The 17,839-nt window shown below is 40.6% G+C and overlaps 1 protein-coding gene across 4 annotated transcripts in view; it reads left to right on the top strand.

Moving 5' to 3' along the window:
- Nucleotides 1-17,839, top strand: part of MSH5 (MUTS-homolog 5) — a 490,172-nt gene that overhangs the window by 296,026 nt on the left and 176,307 nt on the right. For all 4 annotated transcript variants that reach the window (XM_089456522.1, XM_089456523.1, XM_089456524.1 and 1 more), the window contains 2 exons: nucleotides 16,099-16,149; nucleotides 16,288-16,369. In XM_089456522.1, coding sequence (XP_089312648.1) covers nucleotides 16,099-16,149; nucleotides 16,288-16,369 — 133 coding nt within the window. The remainder of the gene's footprint in view (nucleotides 1-16,098; nucleotides 16,150-16,287; nucleotides 16,370-17,839) is intronic.

Raw genomic sequence — 17,839 nt, 5'->3', positions numbered from 1 at the left:
AATGCATGATTCTAGACGGGGTCAAGGATCATGTCATACCACATATTGCTGAGAAGAACACAACAAGGGAGATGTGGCAGATGTTGACCACCTTATACCAGGGATCTTCCATACAGCGGAAGATGTTATTAGAGATCAATTGAGGTCATATCAGATGCAGAAAAGAGAGGAGATAGATCCGTTCCTTCTCAAGTTGCAAGGAATTCGCGACTAGCTTACTTCCGTGGGGTCTACACCGGATCCAAAGTTCATGGTTATGACTACTCTGAATGCAGTCTCTGAGGATTGGGAGATGTTTGTCCAAAGCATTTTTGGCAGAGTGACTCTTCCTAGTTGGGAGGAGATGTGGGCAACTCTTTGATAGGAAGAGCTCAGGAGATTGACCAAGGTAAGGAGTAGTGGTGTCGGTAAGGGAGTTCGAATCAAGAAAGAGGAGAAGGAGGATGCATCTCTAGCATCTGCGAGACAACAAGGGGTTCAAAAGAGGAAGAAGAAAGATATCTCCAAGGTCAAGTGCTTCAAGTGTGGGGAGCTGGGACATTATGCCTCTCAGTGCCCCAGGAAGAAAGGCTGGAAGAAGCTTCTGACTCTAATGTTGCTCCAACAAAGGCGGAGAAGGATGTCGAGACTGATGACGATTGTGCCATGAGTGCTCATGCGCCTCTAGAGAAGAGGTGGGGAGACATAGAGTTGTAGTTGAGAGGACTACAGAAGTAGGGGGCAGGACCCTTGATGTGCCCAAACTCTTGGATCACATCCGGCTATGGGAGCCCTTAAAGGTAGTAGCATGATGACTGGTGTTGGGTGGAGCAATGTGTGATGGAGCGGCAAGGCAGTGCTAGAGTGCAGAAGTCTGTAGCAGCGCAGTGGAGATTGCAGCAGTGTGAGAGGTACAGAAGAGGTTGCAGCAGTGCAGTGGCAGCACAAGGAGCAGAGGATAGCAGCAGAGGTAGCTTCAACATCATGAGGCTTCCAGACTAACCGAGATGTCAGTATTTGGGTAAAGTCAGTTACTTACTTCTCAGTAACTGAGTTGTAGTGCCAGTGCTATGGGCAGCATATTGAGAGGGAGCTACAGTACAGATGTGGCAATGGCAGTGGCAGTGTCATGGGAAATAGTACAGGAAGCAACAATGCATTGGATGTGGGGCAGCAGGCCAAGTATTAGCACAAAGGACCGATGTGGAGGATCAATGTGATGCTTCTATGGTGAAGCATTGTTAGAGCACATTCCTCACTAAGAGGGAGTATTGATTTTGGGTAGCATCGGATGTGCTCTAGCCTTGAAATTTGGTGGAGAGGCTAAGGCACATGAGATATCCAAGACCCAGAAATCGTTTGGAGAAATTCCACCCAGATGAAGAGATATTAAAATAATTAATATTTTTAATGGATTCCTAAGTCTAAACTTAGGAAAATAAAAATATTAATGTGTATTAATATAATATGGGTGAGAAAGTTCTAAGTGATGAGGATCAAGCCAGTTCTAATCTTAGCCATTGATTAGGGACTTAATCTAGGTCGTTGAATTGTCAACAAGAAAAGTATAAGAGGAGGCTTGAGGGTCATGTTGACTACTAGAGTGGCACCTGATGATTATATGAAGACTCCATGCCCAAGGATAATTCAGAGGACACTTGTACCATCAGATATCGTCAATCAACAGAGTTTTTTGACTCTACTTCTATCTTCTCATTATCTTTTTTAGACCCAGATTCCACACCCTACGGGGAATTGTAATAAGTGATACTAGTATTGATGAGTTTTGAGTCTGTAACAGGCCTAGGATGCTGGGTCTTGATCAGCAAACGAGTACACCTTGGAGTGTTATTTTATCTAATTAATTATCCCTTCTTTTTCAAAGGCGGATAATTTTCTAGGTTTTCCATTCACGTTTTACCCCAAAGCCGGGGTGACGGTTTGAAGGTTGAGCTCCTGACACATATTAGTGTCTAGATTCGATGTATATTACCATACTAGATCACAGAAAAAATTTCATGGAATTTGGTTAGGTTTAGGTAGTCATTTTTTAATTTTTTAGATTTTCCGCAAGGCAAAAATTGCAAATAAAATTGTATTTAAATTGTAATAAGTGTAGTCTAGAGAAGTTGTATGGGGTATGAGTAACCAAAATTACACCTCTCACCCTCAAATTTCTACTATGACACACTTTGAGGGGTTAATAATGTGTTTGGACCCTCAAAACCCACTTTTCCTAAGTTTAGTGGGAAATCTGACAATTAATTAAGTCAAAATTTAAATAAATGGAGAAAAATAAATATCCACACATGCTAAATGTTGTGGAAATGAGGTGAAAAATTATGGGAGAGTTAAAGTGAAGTCCCAAGGTGATGTGGACTCCTAAAATCAAGGAAAGGACATGTGCTCAAATAAAATCAAATTTCTAGCATTAAATGAAAAAGTTGCTTGGAAATTCGAATTTGTGAAGTTAATGCACATTTGGGAGGATTTGGGAGAATATTTGGTGGAGATTTTTGTGGAAAATTGTCCCCACATGGGTTACCACCAGTATTCACTAGTCATTCCACCATAAAATTTGAATTTGGCACATAAGGGAAGAAGAAAAAGATGTCCACTTGCCAGAATTCAATTTTTACACTTGGCATTGGAGCTCCATTCAACAAATTCAAATTTCTCTTTGAGATTGTCACCTCATGCCACTTGTTTAATCACTTCTACATTGAGATTGGCTCCAATGCCATTTGTCATTGTTATTCTTCATTGGGATTTGCTCCCAACTCTCTATATAATAGAGCCATGGGCTCTCACATTGCATAATATTGTTACTAGCTATTGTGCTTGCGGAAGTGTTGCTGCCTTGTACACTTTCAGAAATATCAATAAAGACTTTGGGGTTTCATTCATGAGGTGTTCCTCCTTTTTGAGTGTGATGAATTGTTGATCATTGGTATAATTCCTTTTACTCATGCTTTGATCTAATTTTCTTCCATATGCTTTGACATTTGATTTAGAAATATGCTCTAGGTATAGAATGCTCTAGTTGGTTTTAAATAAATCTCTAGAGTTTCTTATCATTTTTTATTGCTAAATCTATATGGAACTAATTCTTGATTGAAGTTTTGTAGAGGGAACATCTTGTTGGGATTACATAATCAAGCGTGAGGGGAATTCTTTGGAGAGACCAACCCACTCTTGATACACTCTTAAAGGAGCTCTCATTTGTTCTTTGAACCTTTATAGTTTTATCTTACAAAGTGGTTTTGCAGGGATTTCGGCACATAGCTTGTACACAAGCCGAGAACTTCTAAATTTAAATCTCTTTTAAAAAACATTGTACTTCATTTCTTTCATTTGCTATCTAAGAGCTTGAAGATGGCTAAGCAAAGACGAGAGTTTACTCTCACTCTTTAGCTTAGCCTTTTGTAAATTATAATTGTACATATACATTTTATCTTGTTAATTTTTCCATTAATACTTAGCTTATTTTGTAGTCATTGTTTGGATTGTTTGCTAACTCTTGTGTCACAGATTTTGAAGAGCAACTTCCCGCAACATCTAACAAGTGTTTGCAAGACCTTTGGCAAGTGTTGGGGGTTTGATTTCCAAGGATGTCGTGAGCCCTTTTGGGGCTTATTTTGGCCAAGTCAAGTTCACTAGAGGGCTGCCCATTTTCCTCTTTAAGTCGTGGGCATTTGGAGGAAAATCACACCTTGTTTCCCTTGCATAAATTTTGTGAGATCTTGTCACTACTTTCTCAAGAAAGGAGGTCTAGTATCTAAGTTTCAAGCAATTATTGTGAGGACTCCCCTTGAAGTTTAGTTGAAGACTTTGAAGGACCCTTTTCTCTTTGTAATATTAATAAAAGATCTAATTTTTTTGGGGGAGCTTGGGATTTCTCCCATGGTATCCTATATCCCCATTTAGAGGGAGGCTTCTCTTGGGTGGATTGACATTTGCATGGTTTAAGCTTTCATACTTCATTCAATTACATGCATGCTTTAATTGAGAATCAACACAAACTCACTGTTGCATTTCATTAAGTTAAAGTTTGTTACAATTTCATTTGAGCTTTGCATTTTCTTTCTCATTGTTGCTTGGAGCTATAAGCTTACACTTTACTTTGGGCAATTCATCCTTTACATGCAAGCATTTTATATTCTTAACAAACTTTGATTTGTTTCCATTTAACTTGGTAAATTGTTTCATGAGCACTTGAATACATGCTTCAATTTTATGCTACATTGTTATCTTGAATATTGGAGCAATTTATTGTCATTGTCTATTTGAAACAAATTTTACTTCCAAACAAATTACTTGTATCATTTTAATTCATTGATGAAACACATGCAACACTTGTAAGCTAATTTTATTCCTCCAATTGAAGTTATAATTGCAACTTATGTTGAACACTATTTCATTTTCAAGCATTGCAAATCAATCTCTTTGCAGCATTTGCATGTATCATTATTTTAATTTGGGGAATTAACACAATTTTCATTTCATTTAGGCATTTTAGTGTAGAAAGGCCCCAAGCCTCATTAAAATTTTACCTCCAACATAAGTTGGTTGAAGTAGACATCTTGGGGATCCTCTACTCCTCTATTGACTCCTCACCATGAGATCCATATCATTGGGCGAGGGTGAGGTCTGAGGATTGAAGAGTTAAATTGTAATCTTGTTGTAGAGCTAATTAATTAAATTAACCAAGAGCAATTTCCATTACATTTACTTTACTTGTCTCTTGATGGTTTGAGTTTTCATATGCAAAGTCTATTCCAAAAGCAAGTGTTGTAATCATTTCAAACAAGTGTTTTCTTTTCATGTTTCAAGTCTAACTGCATATTGATGTCTTGGTTTAGCACTTCCTTTCTTTTATATTTCCAAGTTAATTACTAATTTTTGGGTTTTGGCAAGATATGTTTCACATGTTTTGATTTATAAAGTTGATTATCTCAAAAGCATTTTGTATCTTACATATCTTGTGCTAACAATTCTTATTTACATTTCAGGGTTACTTTGTTTTCTCTTTTGAGAGCATTGCATTTTACTTTGAGAAAATATATCTTTAAATTGTTGAGAAAATTCCTTATAAGGCACTGGTTTTATGGTTTTTAATCATATTAATGATTGGCATTGTTATTTCAAGTTGCTCACTTCATATTTGCCCATAAATCCTTAAAAGTAATCCATTTTCACTATAACACTCTCCTAGAAACTCACATCTTTTAATTTAACTTTTCATTAGGGACCACCCCCCTTAGCTAACCTAGGAGATAGCTCAAACAGAGAGAGTTGGGATTAGGGTGACAACCCCTTCTCTGAGTTCCCTGCCAGCAACCACACCTTGTGGGGTTGAAGGCTTTTCTCACTGACTTGTAGGTAGGTGTAGGCGGCAGGGTCAACAGGTCAGTTGGAGACACACCAAGAGAGATCAAGAATTCGATTTTCTGGGGCGAGGTGTGCTGAGGAAATCGAGTTAGTGATCAGTTACAGCTAGGGGTAGTTCAACAAGGTATTTTCATCCGAGACTGAAGAATACATAGCAGAGAGGCAGCGTAGTGCTGGAGAAACAACGCATGCCCTAGAAGGGTAGACACAGAGGCTGCAGGAGCTGACGCAGAGGACGTAGGAGGCCATAGAGGCTGACTCAGAAGCTGTAGAGGCTGATGCAGGCAGTGCAGAGGGCCATAGAGGCTGGCGCTGGGCTTGAGAGGCAGTGCTGGGGAGATTTTGTGGGGCAGACTGAGAGAAGATCAGCCGGGAGAGGGTGACGCAGTTCCAGAGCAGTGCTTGGAGTAGCTTTCGCTGTCCAGCACAAGGAACAGTCAGAGTCACTGTGGGGTTGATCATCCGGTTGCTGATTTGCTGGAATATCTGTCTCCAGATAGAGGTACTACTGCCGAGGACATTCTCTGTTGGGTGAGCCATTTCTGGCACCCTAGTTGTATTCACAAAATCTGCTTAATAATAAAACCCTCATATCTACTGCACCAGTTTTCCCGCATTGGGTTTTTCTGGGGACGATTGTCCAAAAATAACGGTGTCCCTTGTGTTATTGTTTCTGTTTACTTCAATGCATGATCTGTATATCTGTGAAGGCTGCATTTGTGTTTACTTCGATGTTTATGCAATTAAATAACTTGTTAATGTAAAGAACAAGTAGGAGATAGTAAACCAGAAATTGCAGTAGGGGTTTCTGATGTGTTAGATTCAAGAATTTTCACAGTGGAGGCAGCATAGACCCAGGGAGGCTGATGTTGGGCGAGGAGGGCCACTCATTGCTTGACGTAGTGCCAGCGTTGGGGTAGAGCCACCCTCCAGCAGAAATCTGAATTCAGTTGGGGAGCAGTAGGTTCAACCGAGAAGGCTGACGTTAGAGCTCCAGGAGATAGAAGGAGGCAACGCAGTGCTGACGCAATGTGCGTTCAGTCCCAGTGTGCTCCACATAGGTCTATGCAACTACGACTTCATAATAGAAGTGGGCTATGAAACCGGATTCGCTGGATATGGCCTGCGTGTCCGAATCCCACGAATTGGACACGATTCGTTGGGGATTCGAATCCCATAATGGGACACATTGTGTCCTAACGGGACTTGCCGAACACTCCACGCCCTTAGCTCCTTGCTCCAAACCTTAGCTCCTTGCCCATAGCTCAATGTATGCAAAATTGAAAGAGAGAAATGGTAAATGACTGAAAGAACAATGCTTCATTTTTTTGGGAATCGAATCCCAAATTGGTACTTGTCCCGTTAGGACACAACGTGTCCCAATTTTGGGATTCGATTCCCAAAAAAATGAAGCATTGTTCTTTCAGTCATTTACCATTTCTCTCTTTCAATTTTCATACATTGAGCTATGGGCAAGGAGCTAAGGGTTTGGAGCAAGGAGCTAAGGGCGTGGAGTGTTCGGCAAGGAGATTCAAGCACCAGGTAAGTGCATTTTAGTTTGTATATGATTTTTTTTTACAAATTTGCGCATGTTTTATTTTTTATTTTTACAGTATTCATGGCTCAATCAAGGGCAGCAGTTAGGGGGCAAAGGAAGGGGAAGAATGTCTCCATTGGAGATGCCCCTCCTCCCCCAATATCATCAGAGTCTGCTGCAAGTAATGTTGAGGGAAGAGGAGGACCTAAAGACAACATTGAGAAATATCCCTTGTGGAAATATGTCACAAGAGAGGATGGGACAAGCACCAAGGGGAAGGGAGGACGCAATGTGCAATGGAGATGCAACTTTTGCCACATTCCTTTCAAAAGCACATATTACCATGTGAAAGCCCATTTGTTGACTTTACTAGGTTGTGGAATTGGAGCTTGTAACATTGTTCCTTTACAAAAGATGAAAGAAATGGAAAAGGGGTTCACTGTTGGTATGGAAAATGTGGCTGCAAAATTAAGAAAAACCAAGAATGAAGACCCCCTTCCAATTTTTAGGAAAGGCACCGCCAAATTTCCATTTGAGAGTTCTATTGGGGGACAAGCAGCAAAAATAAGAGCAATTACACTTGGTCCAATGGACAAGATTTTTCAAAAAGAGAAATGGGAAGAGCTTGATCTCACCATTGCCTTCTTTTTTTGTCAAAACTTCATATCATCTAATGTTGCACACTCACCTCTATTTATTGAGATGTGTCGAGCTCTAACTCACAGGTCTCCATCATGGTATGTGCCTCTTGGTTCAGAGAAGCTTAGAACCACATTGTTGACGAAGGCAAAAAAAGAGGTGCAAAAAATGCTTGAGCCTATTAAAGCATCATGGCCAACATCTGGGGTTAGCATTGTTTCTGATGGATGGATAGATCCAGCACGACACCCAATCATCAACTTCATGGTGTCTTCCTTGAATGGTCTAGTTTTCTTGAAAGCAGTGGATACACTTGGAGAATACAAGGATGCACAATTTATGGGTGAGTTATTTATTAAAGTTATTGAAGATGTAGGTGTTGATTCTTGTGTGCAAATCATTACAGATAATGCACCTGTTTGCAAGGCTGCTGGCATGATTGTGGAAGCTAAATATCCAAAAGTGTTTTGGACACCTTGCATTGTCTATTCATTGAACTTAGCATTGAAATCCATTGCTCCTGATGTGCTTTGGATTGGTAACATTATTGAGGATGCACGACATATCCGTAACTTTGTGCAAAATCATACAAATGCCTTCACTATCTACAAGGAGTACAACAATCATATCATTGTTGAAGATTGTTGATACATGGTTTTCCTCTTCATTCATGATGTTGAAGAGGTTGAGGGAGGTCAAGACCGCTCTTGGGGCCATGGTTATTTTTGAGTTTTGGTCTTTTTGGAGAAAGACAGATCAAGTAGCCTCTAAAAGAGTGAAGGACACAGTGCTAGATGATGCTTGGTGGGAGAGGGTAGATCTAATTATTCAGATCATGGACCCTATCATTTCTTTGCTTCGATTTGCAGATACAAACAAACCCATCCTAGGAGAGGTTTATGATGGATGGGATTCCATGATTGAGTCTGTGAGGAGCATTATTCTACAGAGTGAGTGCCCTGAGTATGAGACATCACTAGAGGCCTTCTGTGGTACTATACAGGATATTCTTGTCAGCAAATGGGACAAGGATTGCACACCTTTACATTGTTTGGCTCACTCATTGAACCCAAAATACTACAACCATGAGTGGCTGAATGGTGGACCTTCCTGCAGATTCCCTCACATGGATGGTGAAATCTCACAGGGGAGGAAAGATGCATTCAGGCAGGTTTTCCAAGATAGGGCATCCCTTGATGAGGTGGAGGATGCCTTTACAGAATTTTCCACTGGCACTGGTCGATTTGTAGGATATGATGTGATTAGAGACATGGGGGCTAAGAAGCACTATTCTTGGTGGGCAAATCATGGGGCAACAAGCCCTCCTCTTCAGCAGTTAGCCATGAGGCTCCTCTCTCAGGTGACTTCATCCTCTTGTTGCGAGAGGAATTGGAGCACATATGGAAATTTGTATAGTGTGAAGAAGAGCATGCTTGAGCAGTCCAGGGTAGAGACAATGGTGTATGTGCACACCAACCTTCGTCTTATTTATAGGCAGAGGGAAGAGTGGTTGAGGGGAAAGACAAAGATGTGGGATGTCTTTCCTGATGATATGGGTTTGGACAACAGTGTTGAGTTGGCATTGGCCAACATGGATCTCAATGATCTAGTGCTAGAGCCTGTTAGATTTGATGACAGTGATATTTTTGAGGGGTCATCCTCCACACTAGCAGATGCAGAGGCGACTATGGATACAGGGGAGGAGGAGGATGTAAAGGAGAGCAGTGGTGACCATGATGATGAGGACATTGATGTTGATTCTGATGATGACTATGAGGATTGTTGACTCATGAGTCATGGCTACCTATTACCTTGAGGCTTGTATACCTGTAGTTGTTTTATATTTTCTATTTCTATTTGCCATTGCGGCATTTCCATTGCACTACCTATGTAACACATTTTGATTTGATGACTTAATGAGAAAACTATAGTTGTCAGTGTCTTTATCTTACTATCTTGTAACTATAAGTTGTCTTTCATTTATGAATCATGATTTATCATTTTATGTGACATGTATTTGAAGTTTGTATGTACTATGCATGCTAATTGCTTTAATGTTACTATTACTAACTTACTTTGTAAACAGTAAAACTAACATCTAGATGATCTATGTTTGAAATCAATGAATTTGTATCATTAATGAGAATGTGTAAGAAATATCTAATTTTTAATATATATATATATATTAATAAAATAATATATAACGAATCTTACATGTCCTGTTCCGGGGGGTCAACGTGTCCGAATCCGACTCTCGAATCCCCGTATCCTACGAATCCGGAATCCCCGTGTCAGGTGACTTAGGAAGTGGGGTAATCTCACTTAGGTTTCTGCCAATATATTTTTATCTCTGTAACTGGATAGCCGAGAGGGAATCCAGAGTTGTATTCAGAACTACTGCTTCATAATAGAAAACCCTCAGAGCTACTGCATTGGTTTTCCTGCATTGGGATTTTCCGGGGACGTTTGTCCAAAAATAATGGTGTCCCTTGTGTATTTGTCTTGTTCTATTTTCAGTTCATGATCTGTTCTAGTGTTTTCATCGTTGTTTAAATAATTAAATAACTTGTTGAATATAAAAACAAGTAGGAGATGATAGACCAGTAATTGCAGTAGGATTTCTGATGTGTAGATTCAGAAATTTTCACATGGTATTGGAGCATTTCAGATCATAGGAGATTGAAGATACCAGCTGGGAGATCCAGTGAATTTTCTGCAAAGAAGCAGTTGTCCCAAGTGAAAACATTGTTTTATAGGCAGAGGAGTAGCTGAAGGAGTGATGCAGAGCCAAAGAAGTGACATAGAGGCTCATGCAGTGCCTGCGTCAACATTTCGAGCCTGTAGAGGGTGATGCAGTACCAGAGAGGAGCTCACGTAGTGATTGCGTCAGCTCTCTGGGCCAGCGCAAATCCTGAGAAGCTCGAATTAGTCAGTTGTCGTGGCTAGAGGAGAAGAGCAGATTCGATCAGTGGCGCTGGTAGGACGTTGTTTCTGTTGGTGCAGAACAATGTCTCTAGAGACAAAGCCAAGGTAGAGGGAGTGACTTCCTTGACAGATTTCTAGCCAAAGAAATCTAGATCCGGGTTGCAGCAGCAAAGGAGGATTGGAGAGGAGTGAGTTGACATTTGGCTGGAGGATTTCCGTGAAGGAAATCGGGACTCAGAGGGAGTCTAGAGGAGCTTGTTCCTTAGAGGGTTTCTTTCGCCAAAGAAATCCAGATCCGAGTCTTGCTGGATTAGTAGCAAGAGAGGGAGAAGAGAAACAATCCTATATTTTTTAGCAGAGATGGCAGTCAATGGACTCAGGGATTGGGACAGATTGGATGGAGCATCCAATTTTGTCATTTGGAAGGCCAGGATCCTGGATATCCTAGACAAACATCACATCAAGAACTATGCCTTGAAAGTAGTTGTTGTTTCGGTCGACGTTGATCCGTTAAAGAAGTACAAGGAGGCCTATGCGAAGGCCAAGTGCATGATCCTAGACAGGGTCAAAGATCATGTAGTACCACACATTGTTGAGAAGGAAACAACAAGGGAGATGTGGGAGGTGCTGACCACCTTGTACCAGGGCACTTCCGTCCAACGGAAGATGCTATTAGAAAATCAGCTAAGACAGTACCAGATGCAGAAGGGAGAAGAGATCGATCCCTTCCTCCTCAAGTTGCAAGGGATTCGCGACCAGTTGACTTCCATGGGTCTACACTAGATCTTGAGTTCTTGCTCAGGACTGCCCTGAATGCATTCACCGAGGACTGGGAGATATTTGTCCAAAGTATCTTGGGCAGAGCGACTCTCCTTAGGTGGCAGGAGATGTGGGCAGCGCTTCAACAAGAAGAGATCAGGAGGTTAACCAAGGCAGGGAGTAGCGACAGAGGAGCCCGGGTCAAGGAGGAGGAGGAGGATGCAACTCTCACATCATTGGGACAGTAAGGGCAACAATAGAGAAAGAAGAAGGATATTTCCAAGGTCAGATGCTTCAAGTGTGGGGAACTTGGACATTTCGCCACTTAGTGCCCCCGGAAGAAGGGCAAGGAGGAGGCTTTTGATTCGAAGGCTGCTCTAGCAAAAGCTGATAGGGAAGGCGAGGATGACGATTGTGCCATGAGCGCTCATGCGCCTCTGGAGAAGAGGTGGGGCGACATCGAGCTGTAGTTGGGAGGACTATAGCAGGGGCAGGATCCTTTATGTGTCTAAACTCTTGGATCACATACGGCTACGGGAGCGCTTAACAACAGTAGCATAATGATGGGTGTTGGTTGGAGCGAGGTGTGATGGAGCGAAAGTGGCATTGCTAGAGTGCCAAAGTTTGAGGCAATGTAGTGGATGTTGTAGGAGTTCAAGAGGCACAGAGAAGTTCGCAGCAGCGCAGTAGCAATAGAGGGTCAACACAGATTAGTAGCAGAGGTAGCTTCAACATCACGAGGCATCCAGACTGACCAGCATGTCAGTGCTTGGGTGAAGTTTCAGTTACTTACTTCTCAATAACTGAGTTGCAGTGCAGCAGTTAGCAGTGGCAGTGCTATGGGCAGCATGATGCAGCATTTTGAGAGGGAGCTGTAGTACAGATGTAGCAGTGGTAGTGGTAGAGTCATGGGCAACATTATAGGAAGCAACAATGTAGTGGATGAAGGGCATCAAGCCGAGCATCAACAACATAGAGGATTGATGCAGTGGATCAGTGTAGTACTTCTGTTGAGAAGTGTTACTAGAGCACATTCCTCGCTAAGAGGGAGTGTTGATTTTGGGTAGCATCAGATGTGCTCTAGCTCTGAAATTTTGTGGAGGGGCTAGAATACATGAGATCTCCAAAACCTAGAAATCGTTTGGAGAAATTCCACCCGGATGAGGAGTTATTAAAATAATTAATATTTTTAATGGGTTCCTAAGTCTAAACTTAGGAAAATAAAAATATTAATGGGTATTAATAAGAATATGGGTGAGAAACTTCTAAGTGACGAGGATCAAGTTTGTTTTAATCTTAGTCGTTGATTAGGGACTTAATCTCGGCCATTGATTCATCAACAAGAAAAGTATAAGAGGAGGCTTGAGGGTGAGTTGCAGATACACTTGAGAGATCAATCAGTTCGATTTTTATTGGGTGAGGTTTGCTGAGAAAATCGAACAAGTGATCTATTGCAGCAGAAGCATAGGGATAGTTGAGGTTGGAGGATCTTCTTCGGGACCTCGAATACACAACAGAGTGTCAGAGAGACACCAATGGAGGCAGCACAGACCCGAGGAGGCTGACGCTAGGCCAGGAGGCCCATGCATTGCTTGATGCAGTGACAGCGTAGGGGTAGAGCCACCCTCCAACAGAAATCCAAATTCAGCCGGGGAGTAGCAGGTTCAGCCGAGAAGGCTGACGTCAAAGCTCCAGGAGGCAGAAGGAGGCAACGCAGTGTCCTAGTGTGCTCCACACAAGCCCACCCAGCTACTGCGAAGGTGCAACGCAGTTGTAATCGGGGACAATCAGTCCAGTTGCTGGAACGGAGATATTTTTGGCGTGAGAAGTGGGGTAATCTCACTTAGGTTTCTGCTAGAATATTTTTATCTCTGTAACTGGATAGCCGATAGGGCATCTAGAGTTGTACTCAGAACTACTACTTAATAATAGAAAACCCTCAGAGCTGCTGCACTAGTTTTCCCGCATTGGGTTTTTCCGGGGACATTTGTCCAAAAATAATGGTGTCCTTTATGCATTTGTCTCGTTCTATTTTCAATTCATGATTTGTATGTATGTGTAGTATGCAATAGTGTTTTCATCATTTTTTAAACAATTAACTAGCTTGTTGAATGTAAAAACAAGTAGGAGATGATAAACCAGTGATTGCAGTAGGATTTTTGATGTGTAGATTAAGAAATTTTCACAATTAATCATAGTCATGGACATGGGTCTATAGTCCTGCATCTTGAATTTCTTGAAAATCTCCATAGTGTATCTTGTTAGTTTTTGTAGCATCGAATGGTGTTCTAGTCTCAAACTTTGTGGAGAAGCTAAAACATAGGAGATCTCCAAAACCCATAATTCGTTTCTGGAAATTCCACCTAGAGATAGCTCAATTAAATTAATTGACCATCATTTAAATTTTTCCTAACTTAGGAAAACTGGTTAATTAGTAGTAATTAATTCAAAAAAGTGAGAATTCTCTAGAAACTCACACGAATCGACTTGGTGATGATCTCAACTATCGAATAAGTTTTAATCTTGGCTATTGAGGATTGCAGATACATGGTTTGCCTCTGCATTCATCATGCTAAAGAGGTTGTGGGAGGTCAAGACAGCTCTTGGGGCCATGGTTATTTCAAAGTTTTGGTCTTTTTGGAGGAAGACATATCAAGTAGCCTCAAAAAGAGTCAAGGACACAATGTTTGATGATGCTTTGTGGCAGAGGGTAGATCTCACTATTAAATCATGGACCCTATCATTGCTTTGCTATGATTTGCAGATATAGACTAACACATCCTAACAATGGTTTATGAGAGATGGGATTCCATGATTGAGTCTGTGAGGACCAATATTTTATAGAGTGAGTGCCCTGAGTATGAGACATCATCGGAGGCCTTCTTCACCACCATACAAGATATTCTTGTCAGTAGGTGGGACAAGAATTGCACACCTTTGCATTGTTTGCTCACTCATTGAATCCAAAATACTAGAACCGTGACTAGTTGAATGGTGGACCTTCCTGCAGATTCCCTCCTCACATGGATGGTGAAATTTCACGAGGAAGGATGCGTTGAGTCGAATATTTTAGGATAGAGCATCACTTAATGAGGTGGAGGATGCCTTTGCAGAGCTTTTTACTGACACAGGGCAATTTGCAAGCTATGATGTGATTAGAGACAGGGGGCTAAGAAATCCTATTCTTGGTGGGCAACTCATGGGGCAACATGCCCTCCTCTACAACAGTTAGCCATGAGGCTCCTCTCTCAAGTTACTTCATCCTCTTGTTGCGAGAGGAATTGGAGCACATATGGGAATTTGTATAGTTTGAAGAAGAGTAGGCTTGAGCAGTCCAGGGCAGAGACAATGGTGTATGTGCACACCAACCTTCGTCTTATTTACAGGCAGAGGGAGGAGTGGTTGAAGGGAAAGACAAAGATGTGGGATGTGTTTCCTGATGATATGAGTTTGGACAACAGTGTTGAGTTGGCATTGGCCAACTTGGATCTTAATGAGCTAGTGCTAGAGCCTGTCACTTTTGATGATGGTGATACTCTTGAGGGGTCATCCTCCACACCAACAGATGTAGAGATTACATTGGATACAGAGGAGGAGGATGTAGAGGAGAGCAGTGGTGACCATGACAGTGATGTTGATTTTGATGATGATGATTGATGAGCTACCTACTACCTTGTAGTTGTTTTGTATTTGTTATTTCTATTTGCCATTGGCATTGCTAGTCAGGAGTCCTCAGGACTTAGTACCTATGTAACACATTTTGATTTTGATGACTTAATGAGAAAACTACAGTTTCTTGTCTTTCTCCTATTGGATCATTGATGAATTTGTCACAATTGTATTTGTATGCATAATGTTACAACTTACAAATTTACAATGTAGAATCTAGATCTATGCCTAAATTTGTACCATGAATGAAAGTTTGTGTAATATGAAATCATTGAAATATCTATTTAGTATTATTTCTCTCTCTCTCTCTCTCTATCTATATATATATATATATATATATATATATATATATATATATATATATAATGTGTCGTATGTGTCTTGTTCTGTGGTGTCTACGTGCCCCATATCAGACACTCAAATTTGCATGTCCTGCATGTCCCATTTCCCTGTGTTAGCTGACTTAGGTGAAAACATGGATAAGAGCTAAGGTGTTGTAAAAATGGGTCTCTAAAAATGCTCATACCCACTCATCAAATTAAGAAACATTATACAAAATAGGGGACAATATGCCAAATTCTCTATGCCATGATGTAGCCAATTAAATGAAGATGCCAATACAATGTTAGCTTAGCTCAAAATTGCTAGGGTGTTCTTCCCATAGAGTCACTTTATCAACATGTACCATCAACTATCCAATGATAATAGGGGATCCATAACCAAGTCTATAGCATGAAAGGAAAGAAATCACCAAGATAAGCGTAGTATCAACTTCATCACAATATCCATGATCAAATAAGCAATAATCTCATCATGTGAAAGCACAACCCCTAGGCCATAGACCTGTAAACCTGCCTTTGTGATAAAATTCTCAAGTGTAGTGAATCAATTTACTCATGTAGGATTCATTCGAAATGAAGGGTAACACATACTATTCCAGCAAAAGTGTATACTGATTCTTCAAGGGAAAATATAGTAATTTTCTTTCTTGTTCCATGTTTAATGGTTAATTTCCCACACAATTCTGAAAGTTTTATAACAGTTTATTACTCTTTAAGATTACATAAAAGCTGGAATATTTTATCATGAATTTAGTTTTCTAGATATTCTTACATGACCACATTTTATGTAAATTTCAAGACTATAAATGTTATCCAGAATTTGCTAATTGTAATTACATATTTTTGTATTTGAATTAGTTGGATGAGTTGAAGGAAATATATGAGGACTTGCCAAATTTTCTTGAGGAGGTATATTGGATTTGTTATTTCCTTTTTAATATCCCAAATGATAGTCAAGACTCAATAGCAATATCTCGCACATTTAAGCAATTGATAATTTTTGGGAAAATGCATATAAATGAATGGTTTCATGATTGTTCCTTGCAGATTTCAGCACTTGAGCTAAAACGCCTCCCATGCAAAGCTAATAATCCCAAATGCGGGGCCATCGTGTATATACCTCAAATAGGTTGGTGACAATTTCCAAATATGTTAGTTTAATTTTTGATGGACTTTCATTTCATACTCTTTCTATGTTGCGCCACTGAGATAACTAAGTTTGCACATGTGAAAATTTCAATATTGAAATCCTATTGCAGCAAATGAAAATTATTATTCTAATTTTTAATTAATTTAACAATTTATTTGTTACGACAAATATTGAATAAAGCACACTGCAACCTTCACAAATAAAAACTACGGAAAATAATAACAATGGAAACTGAGAAATATGCTAGCACACACACAATAATTTTAATTTTTAACATCGTTATTTTTGGACAATTGTCTCCGGAAAAACCCAATGCAGGAAAATCGGTGCAGCAGATGAGGGTTTTATTATTATTCTTCAGCAACAAATCTGAGTACAATAATTTGGATGCCAAACTGGCAATCTAATTTGAGAGAATCACTGGAAAAATTATTGTGAGGATTTTTCCTCACCCCACAGCTGATTTAAGCTCCCGAAACTGGCCCCTCAGCAATTCACACTTCCTTCTGCGCCAGCTTCTGTGAAATGCTTGTGCAAACCTTGTTGCTACTGCCTCCGAAAACTCCTGGAATCTACATCTCTGCTTCTCTCTGGCTCTGGAACTGATTCACTGGTCCTCCTTATCAAAATCTCGACCACTAGCTACTGAATCGATTGCTCCTCCAGCTAGATCGAACTGCTTTGTTGCTGTTGCCTGTGCAGTCCTTGCGTAGTCCCTCTGGGCAAACTTGCACTCCCTCAATATGACTCTTCAGGGACTGGAAACCTCCACCGAAATACTGCCTCACTCCTCTGCCACCTGCTACTCGATCTCTAGCTCAAATCCTCCTGCTGAATCACTCTCCCACTAGCAAATCGATTTTCCTATATCATTGAGTGTTTACACTGGTGTGTTCTCCATCTACCCGTCAACTTCTTCTTATAAGCTTTTGTTGGACCTCCAAAGGCCAAGATTAAAACTTAATCAAGGGCCAAGATCATATTGGAATCGATCCATGTGAGTTTCTAGATGATTCACACCTTATCTCAATTAATATTGATTAATTAACTAGATTTCCTAAGTTTAGACTTAGGAAATATTAAAAAATAGGCTAATAATCTAATTGAGACACTTCTAGGTGGAATTTCCATAAACGATTTCTCGGTTATGGAGAACTCATGTGGTTTATCCTCTCAACAAATTTTCGAGAGTAGAACACCTCCGATGCTACAAAAACTAACACTCCCTCTTAGCGAGGAAGGTGTTCTCTCTAGTGTTGCACACTCTGCCACAACACTTTGTCTTTGTACCACCCTCTATCACGCTGGTGATGTCTAGCCACTGCCCACCAACCATTGCGCAACTTTGATGCTACTTCTGTGCTGCTGTTGTACTACTTCCATCTCTGCATCTGCACTACAACTCCCTCTCATCTGTTGCTACTGCAACTGCAACTACTGCAACTTAGA

This window comes from Pinus tabuliformis, chromosome 7, assembly GCF_031772625.1.
Source record: "Pinus tabuliformis cultivar Carrire ecotype Pingquan chromosome 7, CPIR1, whole genome shotgun sequence".
NCBI lineage: Eukaryota > Viridiplantae > Streptophyta > Pinopsida > Pinales > Pinaceae > Pinus > Pinus tabuliformis.
This window is presented reverse-complemented; position numbering and strand designations above follow the sequence as displayed.